Below are 17,865 nucleotides of genomic sequence, written 5' to 3'. Positions count from 1 at the left end.
TGTGGTTTCAAGAAAGTCAACAGCAGCCACACTCCAGCAAACCATCTCAAAAGATGGACTGAACCTGATTGAGGATAATAAATGGGCCTCAAACTCATTGGTAAATCAGGAGAGAAACTACCCCAAACAGGTAAAAACTTTTCCCCAGTGAAATGAGCAAATGAGAACAATTTGTTCCAGTTTAAAATGAAGGTAGTTAAGACAGGAGCTGTGGAGTCTCAGAACCTTATCAGTCATCAATGAAACCAAGATCATCCCAAGCCATCACCAGTCATTTTGACATATGTTCTGCCACTAGAGTTCAATAACTCTGGAAGAGATTGTGGGGTTAAAGACATTGTGCAACTCTGCCTCACTTTAATCCAATTCACACATAAATCACAAAATTGGAAAGAAAGGAAGAATTTTACAGGTCACCTGAACCAATCCTAGATCTTTGAGTTGATCTGTAATACTCCTTAGTTTTGCTATGGCGAGATCAACAAAATCTCACACTTCAATGATGATGGATGAGTTAAAAGGAAAAATAAAAACTGGTATGACTTCATGTGCTCAGCAGTTGGAAAAAAATTCAAAACGACACAAATTCTTTTAATATAAAGGTTTCTCTCCCCCAAAAGATTAATCATCACAATCTTTAGGCAAAAAGTCAAAAAGTTCTTACTCTCTAGAAGAAATTTCAAGAGAGAAACATTTAGGCACTTTCTAAGTTAGGCATTTAGGACTTATGGATTCTGTGTATGTAATAGTTCTAGAATGCAATGATATTCATTTAAAGGACTTATTAATGCCTTCAGTTTCATGAAAGAACTTTGAAATCTGTACTCAAATTAATAGTGCTCACTCACGATATTGATTATTCCAATAAATTATAATTTTAAATTACTTTTTTCAGATTATCACTTGTAATACTTTCTGCCATGCTATTTGCTATATTTTTTGCAAAGACGATTCTTGTGTGTGCATGTGTGAGAGAAAGATTGACAAATTTACCACCAAATCCATCACTTTCATTCCTTTTTTTGCTGAGAATATAGTTTTTAACCAATTGCTCAATGTTCTGCAAAATATGAAAAAAATAATGAGAGTTTCTATTGAACTCCACCCATCTTCCATTTCAACATAATAAATGTACTATTTGTTTTAAGGGCAAAACACACACCAGAATGTATCAGATTGGTTATTAGCAATGATAATGCTAAATTGTCAAAAAGAAGTCAGCCCAGTGAGAAGAAAATCCATCAAGTGGGACACACCCTCCCAATACAGTATATATAAAGGCTTGGCACGAACTTTGGATAGCAAGCATTGCTTGAGTTAAACTCTACTGCATCACTATGTCCCAGAGATATAATTCCAGCAAGCAATATTCTTCCTCCCGCAGTGGAGGAGGAGGAGGAGGTGCTTCTTCCATCAGAGTCTCAAGCAGTAGAGGCTCTGTCTATGGGACTGGCTCTATTGGTGGAGGATTTACCTCAGGTGGAGGTTCTAGCTATGGCAGCTGCTCAAGAGGGGGCTTTGGCAGTGGATCAGTAAGAGGCTTTGGAAGAGGCACTGGTGGTGGCAGCTATGTTGGGAGCAGCTTTGGTAATTATGGTTTTGGTGGAGGAAACTATAGTGAAGGAAGCTATGGTGGGGGAAGTTTTGCTGGAGTTCTTGGGGGAGGTTTTGGTGGAGGCGATGGAGGGCTCCTCACAGGCAATGAGAAGGTCACCATGCAGAACCTGAATGATCGCCTGGCCTCCTACCTGGACAAAGTGCGAAGTCTGGAAGAATCTAACTCTGAGCTAGAGCAAAAAATCAAGGAATGGTATGAGAAAAATGGCAATGCCAATCAGCAAGAACCTCATGACTACTCTCATTATTATGACCAAATCAAAGAACTAAAGGATCAGGTAAGAAACATCATTTATGCTGCTTATGAACCAGTTTTGTACTTAGTCCTTAGACTTATTTTTTTCCTTAGTCTTATTTTTAAAAATATATTGTAGAGCTGATCTCAAGAGTCAGGAAACCTAGGTTCAAGTTTTCTCTGAAGTTTAATAGTTACATGGTCCAAGAGAAGTCATTTAATTTCATCCAGTATTTGTAGGCAACTTTCTAAGATTCAAAGTAGGTGTTCATCTATATCATAAAAGAGAGTTCCTCATTGGCAGCTACTTAGATCCAGCCTCAACCTCCAATTCTCCTCCCACCAAAAAAGAACTCTGATCTTTTCATCATGAAAGCTTGAAAATCCTCTGTTTCATTGAATGACCACCTTTTCCTCTGAAGGATTATCCTCAGTTTTGCTGGGTAGATGGTTCTTAGTTGCAATACTAGCTCCATTGTTTTCTGAAATACAATATTCCAAGCCCTCTGGTCATTTGATGTAGAAGCTGCTACATTTTGTGTTATCCTAAATGTGGCTCCACAATATTTGAATTATTTCTTTTGCAAAATTTTCTTCATTACCTGGGAACTCTGGAATTTGGCTACAATGTTCCTGGGAATTTTCATTTTGGAATCTCTTTCAGGAGATGATCAATGGATTTTTTTCAATTTCTGTTTTACCCTCTGGTTCTAGAATAACAGAACAGTTTTCCTTGATAATTTCTTGAAAGATGACATTCAGGCTCTTTTTTTAATCATGGTAGGTAGACCAATAAGAGAACCTGGGTCTATTTTCCAGGTTAGTTATTTTTCCAATGAGATATTTCACATTTTTTTCTATTTTTTTTTGTTCTGTTTTATTGTATCTTGATCTTTTATAAAGTCATTAGCTTCCATTTACTCTATTCAATTTTTTTTAAAATTATTTTCCCCAATGAGCTTCTCCCAATTGACCCATTTTGCTTTTTAAGGCATTAGACATTCTCCTAATTAGATTTTTGTATTCCTTTTGGACTTCTCTCAATTCTTTCCTTAATTTTTCCTCTATCACTCTTACTTGATTTTCAAAGTCCGTTTTGAGCTCTTCCATGGCCTGAGCCCAATTCTTATTTTTCTTGCAAGCTTTGGATGTAGGAGTTTTGACTTTATTATCATCTCCTGAGTGTGTGTTTTGATCTTCCTTGTCACCATAATAACTTTCAATGGTCAGAAACTTTTTTTTGTTTTCTGCTCATTTTCCTAGCCTATTATTCTGCTTTTTAACTCTTTATTAAAGTAGGACTCTGTTTCCCAGATGGAGGGTTCATTGTCCCAGGCTTCAGGGTTTTGTGCAGCTGTTTTCAGATATTCTTTTAGGAATCTGACCACAAGCAGTCATTTCTGCCTGGAGCTGTTAGGTGTGTTCACTCCACTATAGCTCCAAGATCTAATGTGCTGGCCAGGGTTGGGACTCTGCTGGCTAAGGCTGACCAAAGCTGTCATACCCGACACTCCCACCCTCTTGCACATACCCTCTCCACTGACTCTTCTAGTCCTCTTTAGTGTCCCTGGGGTGAAAAGTCCAGAACCCTCTAGCACTACTGCTGGTTCAGAAGTTCTGCTTCCCTGATGCTGGGGTCAGAGCCAAAGCTGTAGCCTGGGCCGGAGTTGGGAGTGGGGGATTTCACCCTGGGCTCAACTCTAATCCCTTTTCTACTGACTTTCCAGATCTTCTTTGGTGTTTCTGGGCTGAGAGGAAGTCACCAGTACTGCAGCTGATTTAGAGATTGGGCCCAGACTGAGGCTGGGTCTGGGGCTGGGTCCAGGGCTGCATTGGCATGTCCTGCACTGGGACTGAATGCTGGACTCCCACCCTGGTGTCACATACATTTTCTGTCTCAACTAGAAAATCCACTCCATCTTTTTTGATATTTTGATACTCTAAAATTTGTTTAGAGTCATTATTTAAAGGAATTTGGAGTAGTTTGGAAAGACCTTGGGCAAATTCCTGCTTTTACTCTTACCATCTTGGCTCCACCTCCTCATGGTTATCTCATCCATAAAAGACAGAAGTGTCCCCATAGAACTCTGTGAGAAGATAAATGGTTAAATTCAGTTCTTTAAAAGCCATCTTATTTTTTTTTTAAATCCATACACATGACTTTCTTCTAAATTATGTTTCCTCTACCAGATCCTGAATTTAAGTACTGACAATGCTAATGTGCTGCTGCAAATTGACAATGCCAGACTGGCTGCTGATGACTTCAGACTGAAGTAAGCAAAAGGAATAAAGAATATGTGCCCCTGAAATTGTCAGGCATGAATTTGGTAATTGCTTAACAAAATCAAAATTAGTTTCCAATGATCTTGAAATGTCACATGCTGCCTGGCCAAAAACAAACAAACAAACAAAAAAAAACATTCAAAATTGAACATTATCTAGAGACCATCAGAGAATTTTTCTAATATGTTTGAGAATTATTTTGCAACTGACTTCTAAATCATTTTAGGCTTTGTTACTTTTTTTTAACAGTTATCATCATTTGTGTGTGAAGTAGAATGAACATGCTTAAATAAAATATTAAACCAAATGATTACCAGACTATGAAATTAATTCTATTAATAATCAAGTCACTACTCTATTAGTAATAAATGCAATCTGTTACTAATAAAGTTGGTCATTTTAGAATAACACAATTTCTCCAGCACCCAGAAAAATATATCGTATACAGTAAGCCCTTAATTAATGTGTATTGTATCTTCTGGATTGGCACGGTATTTTATTATATTGTACTATATTTTGTAAATTTACATTTCCTCAAAGTCTTCTTTCTTATTCTCCTTCTCAAAAAATATTTACTTAAATATATTGAATTATATTCATGATTATACCATGTCTCTTTAAGATATGAGAATGAAGTAACCCTGCATCAAAGTGTGGAGGCTGACATTAATGGCCTGCGCAGAGTCCTGGATGATCTGTCCTTGGCCAAGACTGACCTGGAGATGCAGCTTGAAAACTTGAATGAGGAACTGGACTTCCTGAAGAAGAACCATGAGGAGGTAAGACAAAATTCTGTTCCATCCCACCATGCTATATCCTATCCCCTAAATTCTCCTGAAAGCCATGGAAACATATGGATTCTCTTCTCCCCATAGGAAATGAAAGATCTTCAGAATGTGTCCACAGGAGATGTGAATGTGGAAATTAATGCTGCTCCAGGAGTGGATCTTACTGAATATCTGAACCACATGAGAAGTGAATATGAGACTATGGCTGAACAAAACCGCAAAGAAGCTGAAGCCTGGTTCAATGAAAAGGTGAAAATAACTTATGCTTAAAAGCCACTCACTAACCATAAAGGTGATTATTATCTTCTAATAATTCTTTTCTTTCTCTCATCTCCTTTGCTTTTATGATCCTAGAGCAAAGAGCTGACCACAGAGATTGATACCAATGTTGAACAAGTGTCCAGTTACAAATCTGAGATCACCGAATTGAAACGAAATCTTCAAGCTTTAGAGATTGAACTACAGTCACAAATGGCCCTGGTAAGTTACCAAATAAGATATCTACTCCCATAAAATAAGCTCTATGTTTCCAAAATTTTTAATGTACTTCTCAATAAAATATAAAACTTTGAAACATTGGAACATTAATTTTTAAGTTTTATGATCCCAAGTATGAGTGTTCACCAAATTAGGGAATATATTATTAGGCCATATTGGTGAGGGTGAAAGAGGAGAGAGTAAAAGCCTAATATCATGACATATAGATGAAGAAGAAATGGAAGAAGTGTCCGATTTTATATTCATCAGTTCAAAGATCACTTAGGACAGTGACTGCAGCAATGAAATTAAAAGACTTGCTCCTTAGAATGAAAGTTATGGCAAATACGAACAGCATACTAAAAAGCAGAGATGTTACCTTGCCAACAAAGTTCTATATAATCAAAGATACGGTTTTTCCAGTAGCAATTCATGGCTCTGAGAGCTCAAATTTATAAGAAAAACTGAGTGCTGCAGAATCAATTCAAACTGTGGTGCTGGAGAAGACTTTTGAGAGTCCCTTGTATAGGAAGGAGTCAAATCAATATTTAAAGAAATTAATTCAGGCTATTTACTATTTTAAAATTTAAATACTTTGGCCATGTAATGAGAAGACAACACTTGGAAAAGACTGAAAAGAAAAAGTGCATGGCAAAGAATGAGATGGATAGATAGTGTCATGAAAAAAATGAAGATGAATGTGGAAAGACTTTGAGAGATAATGCAAGATAGAAAGGCCAGGTTTTCTATAGTTCATAGTATCATGAAGAGTCAGAGAATGAATGAACAACAACTATATAGAGAAAGAAGCAAAGTATGTAATATCAGGCTTTTGAAATACAAGCAAGGCACTATATTAAGGCCAAAGTGTGGGTAGTATTGGTCTGAAATTACTGAAAAGCTAAAACTAGGTCAGATCACATAGTTCTAAATGCAAAGTTCTTCATTCTTTCATGAATTTTCCAATTGGAGTTTTGTTAAATCCCATTTAACCAATGACCTTATCATTCCACACAATGCTCCTCTCCACAGAAACAATCTCTGGAAGCAACTTTGGCAGAGACAGAAGGTCGTTATTGTGTACAGCTATCACAAATCCAGGCTCAAATCACTGCTCTGGAAGAGCAGTTACAGCAGATCAGAGCTGAAACAGAAAGCCAGAATTCAGAATACCAGGTGCTCCTCGACATTAAGACCCGCCTGGAGAATGAAATTCAGACCTACCGCAGCCTGCTAGAGGAAGGAGGGTGAGTGAGAGAAATCTCACTATTGAAAATTTTCCTGTCTATGAATTTTCTAGGTAGGCAAGCAATTCTCAATTTTTGGGAAGGAAAGAGTTGTTAGAGGATAAATACTCTGAAAAGTTTGATTCATCCTGCCTAATTTGGGCCTAGGAATGATCATCCTGGCCAAAAAGACACTTTTTTTCAAATATTTTTAAATTATCTGTCTCTCAGTCTCTGTCTCTTTGTGTCTCTGTCTCTATCTCTATCTCTATCTCTCTTTCTTCCTCTCTCCCTTTCCCTCCTCTTTCTCCCTCTTTCCTTTCTCTCTCTCCTCTCCCTCCTCTCTCTTTTCCTCTCTCTCCCTCTCTCCTTCCTTTCTCTCCTCCTCCTCCTCTTCCTCTCTCTCTCTCTCTCTCTCTCTCTCTCTCTCTCTCTCTCTCTCTCTCTCTCTCTCTCTCTCTCTTTCTCTCTCTCTTCTCTTTCTCTCTGTTTCCTCTGCTTCCCCTATCTTTCCCAAGCTGAAAGTGCAATGACCATTCATGGGTTCAATTCCAATACTGACTGACATAAGAACTATCACTTGCTCTGTTTTTCCCATCTAGGATGATTTGCCTCTCCTACAGTAGTCTGATAACCCTCTGTTCCTAAGGCCTCACTTTATGGTGGCACATTTAATGATGATATCCAATTACTTTTATTTCTAATGAAGTTCAGAATGTCCAAACTCAAGTGATCTATCAGTCTCAGTCTTCCCCAATGGGAGGGACTATGGACATACACCATCACAGTTGGTCATCAATCTTTTCTCAAATTATTGTTACTCTAACAGTTTAATAAAATCTGGAGAGAGGGACATATATTTTCTAATGCTTATGGAGAGATAATAATTAAAATTTATCTCCTTTTTTATATTTCTGGTAGCTCATCCGAAGTTGGGGGCCATAGAGGAAGCTCTGGAGGTGGATATAGTGGAAGTTCCAGTGGTGGCCAAGGGGGTGGATATGGAGGAAGTTCTAGTGGCAGTGGAGGACTCAAAAGTTCTAGTTCCAGAGGAGGTTCAAGTGGAGAACAAGGAGGAAGCACTGAATCTGGTGGAGAATCTTCATCTAAAAACACATCTGGAACAAGGTCAGCAGATATTAACTAGAGTATTCAGAAGCCATTTTAATTTCTTGTGGGTTTTGTTTTGAAGTTCCTTTTTTCCTTCTTTCATTGTTCTTAAATATGGAAACACAAACGTCAAAGAAAGCTTCTCTTTTCAGAAATAAATTGTTTTGATAATTTTGAAGCTAAAAATATTGACTTTGGATATAATTTTATGTTTTAACTTGAGGTCATTCTCACTAAAGTCACTTAAATTGAACTGACATCTTTCTATAACATTAGCAATGAAAGAGAATAAGAGAGAGAAAGAGAGACAGAGAGAGAGAGAGAGAGAGAGAGAGAGAGAGAGAGAGAGAGAGAGAGAGAGAGAGAGAGAGAGAGAACACAGGAGTCCAATGCAAGTTCTGGAAGTTTCTAGAGGCAAGATTTGTAATATGAGTCAAATGATTGATTGTTTGAGAATCCTTCCAGCTAAATTGGGAGCTTCTATTGAAGTTGACTAAATGATGAAGACTATTTTAGTCAGGACAACTCTAGCAGTTGTCTAATGAATGCTCAGGGCTGTAGTTTGTGCTGGCAAAATGAATATCCATGCTAACAAAATCATGGATCTTTAAATATTTACATGATAGAGAATTTCAAAATGGAATTTTGCATAGGACTCAGAAAGGGCCATTGTTGTTGGGTTCTTTTTTCATGTTTTCCTTTTAATCAGAAGTTTATATATCTACATTAAAGTATTGTGCTTGGTAAATATGCCTTTCAAGAACTAAACTGCAATTTCTGTGATTAGAGGAATGTATTCCCTTAACTTTAAAATTATGAAATCATTATGAAATTAATTATTTCAGTCACTGCTACTTATTTTTCCTTGTTCAAGTGTAGCTTTGGGGGGCCTCTTAAATTGTCTTCTAATTCTTAAAGAAGGGTTTTTTCATTATATAGTAGAAATACAAGTATTGGTCATTTTTCACCTACAGATTCTAATAGAAACCAGTTGATCAAGACCATTGTTGAAGAGATAGCCTCTGATGATAGAGTTCTTTCATCCAAAGTGGAATCATACACCAAGAAGCATTGTTATTAGTTGGTATGGATATGGAAGAGTCTCTTTTCTGAAGACCACAATATATCAAGACTGGGCAAAGAAAATCTCCATCATTCCTAATGGTCTTAGACAACTTCTCTCTCTTTAAACAAAAGGGATCTAAAAGGTTTCTCTTGGTTTCTTTCCTATTCCTTTTCACTTTGCCAAAGAGTATTCTTCAATGAAAATCTCATAAAGAAACTTTCTGTTCCTATGTACTGATATATTTCAATAAACTTTCTTACTGATGCAAACAATATAATTGTGTACATGTTATCTTTCTCTTTTGAATGAGGCATTAATAGCTTTAACATGAGAGTTTATAATATCATAAGAATCAAAGTAAGTTCTTAGAAAAACAATCCACTGTAGCCCCGTCATTTTTCAGGGAAGGAAACAAAATACTTTTGTCCCCAGCTACTTCTTTGTATAAGACCCAAACAAGAATCTAAGAACTATAACTTGCTTGTCACTTTAAGTGAAGAGTGGGATAATTCATTGTAATGAACCAACTATCAAAGGGGGAAAACTCTAACAAGAGAGGGCATACCTCTTACCTGTGAGTGACAAACTTCAAGGCCAAAGATGTGAAGAGTCAAATAGAACAGCCCTCTGCCAGTCCTAAGATAAGGTTCTCTGACCTTTCTGAAAAGCTGCAATCTAGAAGAAAAGAACAAAATAATATCCAAGCAAAAAGCATCACACAAACACCCAACTAGACCAGGCGCTAGAGGAGGTGAGAAGTTTAAGTATCAGTCAAAGAGCAAAGGCAGGGATTCAAAGAGATTTATCCATTTAGTAAAATTCCAGTGATCAAATAACCCTTTCAGCCCAGGCTAGCATTAACTAAGCTCAGCAACGGAGCAAACTGCATGATAGCAGCAGCCATGCCCCTGGTCTAGGGCTATCAATTGTTCCTGAGGAGGAAACAGCCCAGCAGCATTTTAGCCTTCATTAGATACTCTGGGAGTCCTATGAAGAGCAAACCCGTCTAACAACAAAGCAATTCACATCTCCAATGCCATGCTCCATAATGAATCCATTAGGATTTTCCAGAGAAAGAAAAAAAAAAGCAAAAGAAAAAAGAAAGAAAGAAAGGTCTACAATTCTAAAGTTTTAAGCTGCCTCAGGCATTTGTGTTTCTAGCACATGTGCTTCACAACTATTGTACTATAAGTCCACTTGGAGTGCTTGGTAATTGTTTTCTCTGTCATATGAGCAAAAGTTGTTTTTGGTTTTGTTTTGCTTTTTTTTTTTTTTTTAAAGAATCATCTATTACAACAATAAGCAGGATAATACCCCATGACTTAAGTGGGATTTATACCAGGAATGCAGGAATGGGTCAATATAATGACCATATCAATAGGAAAACTAACAGAAATCATATGATAATCTCAGTAGATGCAGAAAAAGCATTCCTATTAAAATACTAAAAATTATAGGAATAAATGGAGTTTTTCTTAAAATGATAAGTAGCATTAATCTGAAACCATTAGCAAGTATTATTGGTAATGGGGAAAAGCTAAATACATTCCCAGTAAAATCAAGCATGAAACAAGCATGTTTATTATAACCACCATTATTCAATATTGTACTGGAAATGTTGGCTTTATCAGTAAGAAAGAAAAAGAAATTAAAGGAATTAGAATAGGCAATGAGGAGATAAAATTATCACTCTTTGCAGATGATATATGATATACTTAGAGAATAAACCAAAAATCTACTTGAAACAATGAACAGTTTTAGCAAAAATGCAGGATATAAAATAAACCCGAACAAATCATGAGCTTTTCCATATGTTACTAACAAAGCCTAGCAGAAAGAGAAATTCCATTTAAAATAACTGCAGACAAAATAAAATATTTGGCTGTCTACCTGACAAGATAAACGCAGGAACTATATGAAAACAATTACAAAACATTTTTCACCCAAATGGTCAGATATAAACAATTGGAAATTATCAATTGTTCAGAGGTAGGCCTAGTTAATATAATAAAAATGGCAATTCTATCTAAATTAGTCTACTTGTTCAGTGCAATACCAATCAAACTGCCAAAAAATATTTTATAAAGCTAGGAAAAAATAATAACAAAATTCATCTGAAAAAAATAAAAGATCAGGAATGTCAAGGGAATTAATGGGGAAAAAATTCAAAAGGTGGTAGTCTAGCAGTACTAGACCTAAAGCTCTGTTATAAAGCAACAGACTTCAAAACTATCTAGCACTGGTTAAGAAATAGAGAAGTGAATCAATGGAACAGGTTAGATACACATAACATAATAATCAATGACTATGGTAGTATACTCTTCGATAAATTCAAAGATTCCAACTTCTAGTATAAGAACTCACCATTTGACAAAAATTTCTGAGAAAACGAGAAAATAATATGTCAGAAACTCAGCATAGACCTACATCTCACACCCCATACCAAACTAAGGTCAAGATAGATTCATGATTTAGGTGTAAAGGGCAATAATATAAGCAAATTAGGAGAACAAGAAATAGTTACCTATCAGATTTTTGGAGAAGGGAGGAATTTATGGCCAAAGATGAACCTGAGAATGTTATAAAATACAAGATGAATAACTTTGATTAAATGAAATTTAAAAGCTTTTGTACAAACAAAACCAATACAGCCAAGATTAGAAGGGAAAAAGAAAGCTGGGAGAAAAAACTACAGACAGTGTATCTGATAAATGCCTCATTTCTAAAATATGTAAAGTATGAGTCATATTTTTTTTCTTGTGGCTTTTCCTTTTTGTTCTGATTTTCTCTCTCTCAATGTAATTCATATGGAAAAATGTAAAAAATGAATGTACATATATAATCCACAAAAATGTTGTTTTACATGTAACTGGAGGAAATAAAAATTAAATTAAAGAAATAACTATCTATTAGTTGAGTACTTAAGGGAATCACTCAATAGTAGCTCTCATAAGGTACAATAACATGTGGTCTCCCACAAGGTCACCCCTGGAAACCAAGGTAGCAATTATTCCTCCAGGCATCTCATGAGTCATATTTATAAAAATACAAGTCATTTTTAATAAATGGATTTTGGTCAAAGGATACCAACAGGTAATTTTTGGATGAAGAAATTAAAGCCATCTGTAATCATTTGACAAAATGCTCTAAATCGCTATTGATTAGAGAAATGCAAATTAAAACAACTCTGAAGTACTGCCTCACACCTGTCAGATTGGCTAAAATGGCAGGAAGAAATAATGATAAATAGGAGGGAATGTGGAAAGGCTGGGACACTAATGCATTGTTGATGGAGTTGTGAAAGGATCCAACTATTCTGGAGAGCAATTTGGAAGTATGTCCAAAAGGTATAAAACTGTGCATACCTTTTGATCTATTAGTGTCACTACTGTGTTCCAAAGAAATAATAACAGAGAGGGAAAGACCAGCATGTGCTAAAATGTTGTAGCAGCTCTTTTTTGTGGTGAGTAAGAATTGAAAAATGAGTAGATGCACATCATTTGGGGAAAGGCTCAATAAGTTATGGTACATGAAAATAATGGAATGTTATTTTTACATAAAAATTGATGAGCAGATTGATTTTTTAAAGGCCTGGAAAGAGTTACATGAACTTATGCTGACTGAAACAAGCAGAACCAGGAAAACATTGTACATAGGAACAGCAAGCTTGTACGCTGATCAACTATGATAGACTTGGTTCTTCTCATCAGTTTAGTGATCCAAAACAATCCCAATAAACTTTAGATGGAAAAGGCCATCCACATCCAAAAAGAGAACTATGGAGAATGAATGTAAATCAACATATGCTATGTTCATTTTTTTATTATTTTTTGCTTTTTTTTCTTGTGGCTTTTCCTTTTTGTTCTGATTTTTTCTCTCTCAATGTAATTCATATGGAAAAATGTAAAAAATGAATGTACATATATAATCCACAAAAATGTTGTTTTACATGTAACTGGAGGAAATAAAAATTAAATTAAAGAAATAACTATCTATTAGTTGAGTACTTAAGGGAAGCACTCAATAGTAGCTCTCACAAGGTACAATAACATGTGGTCTCCCACAAGGTCACCCCTGGAAACCAAGGTAGCAATTATTCCTCCAGGCATCTCACTAGCTACTGCCAATTCAGATGGAAAGAATGATCTTCAGATCTTCAATAACACTGTTAAATACACAATAGACTAAATGGTAAGAGATTAATAAAAAACCCACTGAAGAAAAGAACTTTAAAATGCAAAACTGGCCAAAGAGAAAAACATAAAAATTCACTGAAGAAACAACTCCTTAAATAAATAGAATTGGCCAAATAGAAAAGGAGTTACTCACTGAAGAAAATAATTTTTAGACATTAGAAATTGGACATTGTTAGTGGAGTTGCGAACTGTTTCAACCATTCTGGAGAGCAATTTGGAATTATACTCAAAGTACTATCAAACTGTTGCATACCCTTTCAGCAGTATCTCTACTGAGTCTGTATGCCAGTGAGATCATAAAAAGGAAGAGTATCCACATATACAAAAATGTTTGTGGCTACCCTTTTTGTAGTGGCAAGGAATGGAAACTGAATGAATATCTATTATCTGGGGAATGGCTGAATAAGTTATGGCATATGTTTGCTATGGAATATTATTGTCCTATAAGAAATGATCAGCAGGATGATTTCAGAAATGCCTGGAGTAACTTGCATAAACTGAGGCTAAATGAAGTGAGTAGAGCCAAGAGAACATTGTACACAGCAACAACAAGATTATGTGATGATTAACTGTGATGCTCTGGGCTCTTTTCAAGGATGAGGTGACTCAGGCCAACTCCAATAGACTTGTGAGAGAAAGAACTATCTCTATCCAGAAAGCAGACAAGGGGGACTGATCATGGATCACAACATAGTACTATTTTGTTGTTGCTTGCTTGCTTTTTTTCTTTCTTTCCCATTTTTTTCCTTTTTGATCTAATTTTTTCTTGTGTATCATGATAAATATGGAAATATGTATAGAAGAATTTTGCATTTAACATATTTTGGATTGCTTGCAGTCCAGGGGAGGGAATGAAGTGAAAAAACTTGGAAGACAGGATTTTACAAGAGCAAATGTTGAAAACTATCTTTGCATGTATTTTGAAAATAAAAAGTTATCTTATTTTAAAAAAATAGAATTGGGAGGGGCAGCTAGGTGGTACAGTGAATAGAGTTCTAGCCCTGAAGTCAGGAGGACCTGAGTTGAAATCTGGCTTCAGACACTTAACACTTCCTAGCTGTGTGACCCTGGGCAAGAATTACCTCAGCAAAAAAAAAAAAAAAAAAGAATTGGACAAGTGAAAGATAATGACTTTATGAAATATCAAAACAATAAAGCAAATCAAAAGAATGAAAAGTAAGAGAAATGGGAAATACATTTTTGGAAAAATAACTGACCTGAAAAATAAATCAAGGAGAAATAATTTAATTATTATACTACTTAAAAGCATGATCAAAAGAATAGTGCAGACATTGTATTTCAAGGGAAGAGACTGAATATGGATGAGAACAGCAGTGTTGCTGTGACACCCATCCTCTGCAATTCTGGGTCTTTCCCAACCCAACCCCTCCCACAGTTTTTTCATTGTCAAGAAGCACTGTGTAATTGAAAGAACATTAGATTTGGAGTCAGCAGAGACCTTGTTATTATTTTGTCTGTGACTCACTAACTTTATAACTATGGACAAGTCCAATATCTATCCCTACCTCCACAGGAGGTTGTGAGGTTCAAATGAGGTTACATGTGGAAAGAACTTGGAAAATGAAGTAAAACAAAATAAATGTCTATCATTATTAGTGAAGGGACCTGTTTATGAGGATCAATATTGATTGAATCAATATTCAAATCTGAAAAAACCATTAAAAGCAACTGAAGTAGTAAGGTAGAATAGTGGCTAAGAGCAATGGAATTAGATTCAGTAACACTTTACTTTCCTTATGTATAAAATGGGGATAATAATGGCATGTAACTCATAAAGTTTTTGGTAAGACCAAATAAAATATGTATAGTGTTCTGTCAAGTTAAAAGTACTAAATAAATTATTGGTGAATAAAGTGGAAGTTCTTGTTATTCAATCATGTCTGGCTCTTTGTTACCCATTTGGAGTCTTTTTGGCAAAGATATTAAAGTAACTTGACATTTTCTACTCTAGGTCATTTTACAGATGAGGAAAATGAGATAAACAGATAAAATGGTTTGCCTAGCATGATACAGCTAGTAAGTATCTGTAGCCAAATTTGAACTCAGGTATTCCTGACTCCAAACTGGGTTCTCTATCTTCTCTACCACCTAACTGAAATAAAAAGAATTTAAGAGACTTGCTCAGGGTTTCATAGCTAGTGTCTTAGACTGTATTAATGCAGCATTATGGCTTGCACCATTCCAGAACCTACATAGTATACGTGAGTAGAAAAAATGATGTTAAAAGCAGATACCTGACTCAGACACATATAACTCATATGACCCTGGGTAAATCATGTGATGTTTCTTTTTTGTTATTATAATTTTTTATTGACAGAACATATGGCTGGGTAATTTTTTTACAATATTATCCCTTGCACTTACTTCTGTTCCAACTTTTCCCTTCCCTCCCTCCTCCCCTTCCCCTTGATGGCAAGCAGTCTTATACATGTTAAATATATTTTAGTATATCCTAGATACAATATATGTGTGCAGAACTGAATTTTTTGTTGTTGTTGCAAAGGAAGAATTGGATTCAAAAGGTAAAAATAACCTGGGAAGAAAAACAAAAATGCAAACAGTTTACACTCATCTCCCATTGTTCATTCTCTGGGTGTAGCTGCTTCTGTTCATCATTGATCAATTGGAACTGAATTAGATCTTCTCTTTGTTGAAGATATCCACTTCAATCAGAATATATCATCATACAGTATTGTTGTTGAAGTGTATAATGATCTCCTGGTTCTGCTCGTTTCACTCAGCATCAGTTGATATAAGTCTCTCCAAGCCTCTCTGTATTCATCTTGCTGGTCATTTCTTACTGAGCAATAATATTCCATAACATTCATATACCATAATTTACCCAACCATTCTCCAATTGATGGGCATCCATTTGTTTTCCAGTTTCTAGCCACTACAAAAAGAGCTGGCACAAACATTTTGGCACATACAGGTCCCTTTCCCCTCCTCAGTATTTCTTTGGGATATAAGCCCAGTAGTAGCACTGCTGGATCAAAGTGTATGCACAGTTTGATAACTTTTTGGGCATAATTCCAGATTGCTCTCCAGAATGGTTGTATTCATTCACAACTCCCATGTGATGTTTCGTAGCCTCAGTTTCCTTTTCTGTCAAATGACAGAATTGTTGTCAGCTTCATGTCTCTTCTAGATGTAAATCTATGATCCTATGAAGCCAAATACAGCCTAGAAATATCACTCTGGAAAATATGCAAAGTCGGAGCCAAGATAGCAGAGTAAAGTCAAGAAGGGGCTCAAGCTCTCCCAGTTTCCCTCAAAAAACCATGTGAAACCAAGTCTCTGAACAAAGTCTGATGGAAGGATACCATTCTTCAACTCAAAACAGACTGAAAAAATTTTCAAGAAGTCAGTTTCATTGGGGTGAAAAGGGTGTTCAGCCTAACTCAGCTAGGTTGTGGAAAAGCAGCTGAGAAGGTCTTAATCACAGCAAATCAGCAACTAAGACCCTCAGTCCTGGCTCAGTAGAGGAGTAAATCAGCTTCCAATCCCAGCTCAGAAGACAAACTCTGGGAAACCAGGTTGTTTCCTGAAAAGAGCAGATGAAGCTACTCCATGCAAGCATAAGGAGCCCCTGTGCTCAAAGTCAAGATTCTGGGATGCACAGGACGCTTGGGACAGCCTCTCTATACCCTAGGAGCAGAGCTCAACAAAAGAAATACCAAAGAAAAGGAAAAAAAGAAAGAAAATGAGCAAGAAACAGAAAAGAACTTTGATCATAGAATATTACTATAGAAACACAGGGCAGACCAAAACACAATTTCACTAGGGTTCAGATAGGAAAATCCTTGAGGCAATCATCTCCCAAAATTGAAGGAGATGGGTCTGCCATGGGGCATTTTCTCAAGGCTTAATACAGTCCTTTCTGTGACTGGAGTCACTTCTACTATCCCAATAAATGGATTCCTATCCATAAGTCCCAAATCTCTATATGACTAAGTACCCATAAACTACTCCCTACCCATCTAATAAATTTCTACCAATCTCTCACCATTTAGATTGTTTTCCTATCCCTTCCCTTTATCTTGTGGTGAATATCAGTAATCTGGAATTCAGCTTGGATCTTTTATACTTCATGCCTCATCTATTTCCCTTCTCACCTCTACGGATTTATCTCACCATTCTCTGTATTCCTATGCCTAGAGTAACTAAACAGGCTCTGTTTTCATATTTAGACACTCAGAGTTCATCTAAACTTACTTGAGCCACTATTCTTACAGATATGAAACAGATACCAAGACCCTTAAATCCAAGCATAATTACATATGCACATCCTCTCTCAATTGTCAGAATGGAGAATGACTTAGGTATTCTTGCAGCATCTGCTGCATCATTTTTGAAAAGAAAACAAAGACAGTTAGCTAGCTAAATGGATGGATAAATTAATGGAAGGAAGAAAGAGAAGATGGAAGGAAGGAAAGAAAAAAGGGAGGATGGAAGGAAGGAAAGAAGGGAGGAAGGAAGGAAAGAAGGGAGGAAGGAAGGAAGGAAGGAAGGAAAGAAGGAAGGAAGGAAGGAAGGAAGGAAGGAAGGAAGGAAGGAAGGAAGGAAGGAAGGAAGGAAGGAAGGAAAGAAGGAAGGAAGAAAGGAAGGAAGGAAGGAAGGAAAGAAGGAAGGAAGGAAGGAAGGAAGGAAGGAAGGAAGGAAGGAAGGAAGGAAGGAAGGAAGGAAGGAAGGAAGGAAGGAAGGAAGGAAGGAAGGAAGGAAGGAAGGAAGGAAGGGAGGGAGGGAGGGAGGGAGGGAGGGAGGGAGGGAGGGAGAAAAATAGCATTTATTAAACATTTGCCAAATTCTAGACACATATACAAATAAACAAGCCAATACATACCCT

The 17,865-nt window shown here is 36.4% G+C and overlaps 1 protein-coding gene across 1 annotated transcript; it reads left to right on the top strand.

Annotated features, from left to right (window-relative positions):
• Positions 1-1,292: 1,292 nt before the first annotated feature.
• Positions 1,293-9,074, top strand: LOC141539145 (keratin, type I cytoskeletal 10-like). The gene is made up of 8 exons (XM_074261466.1): positions 1,293-1,895; positions 4,043-4,125; positions 4,758-4,914; positions 5,011-5,172; positions 5,278-5,403; positions 6,433-6,647; positions 7,548-7,754; positions 8,711-9,074. Exons 1-8 carry the CDS (start codon positions 1,338-1,340, stop codon positions 8,715-8,717), a joined length of 1,515 nt encoding a protein of 504 aa, XP_074117567.1. The 5' UTR covers positions 1,293-1,337; the 3' UTR covers positions 8,718-9,074.
• The last annotated feature ends 8,791 nt before the right edge of the window (positions 9,075-17,865 follow it).

This window comes from Sminthopsis crassicaudata, chromosome 4, assembly GCF_048593235.1.
Source record: "Sminthopsis crassicaudata isolate SCR6 chromosome 4, ASM4859323v1, whole genome shotgun sequence".
NCBI lineage: Eukaryota > Metazoa > Chordata > Mammalia > Dasyuromorphia > Dasyuridae > Sminthopsis > Sminthopsis crassicaudata.
This window is presented reverse-complemented; position numbering and strand designations above follow the sequence as displayed.

Bases quoted from the DNA above. Each gene is read 5' to 3' on its own strand.
- LOC141539145 (XM_074261466.1), top strand. From the start codon at position 1,338: ATGTCCCAGAGATATAATTCCAGCAAGCAATATTCTTCCTCCCGCAGT. The intron at 1,896-4,042 runs GTAAGAAACATC...TTCCTCTACCAG, and splicing joins TCAAAGAACTAAAGGATCAG to ATCCTGAATTTAAGTACTGA. The intron at 6,648-7,547 runs GTGAGTGAGAGA...TATTTCTGGTAG, and splicing joins AGCCTGCTAGAGGAAGGAGG to CTCATCCGAAGTTGGGGGCC.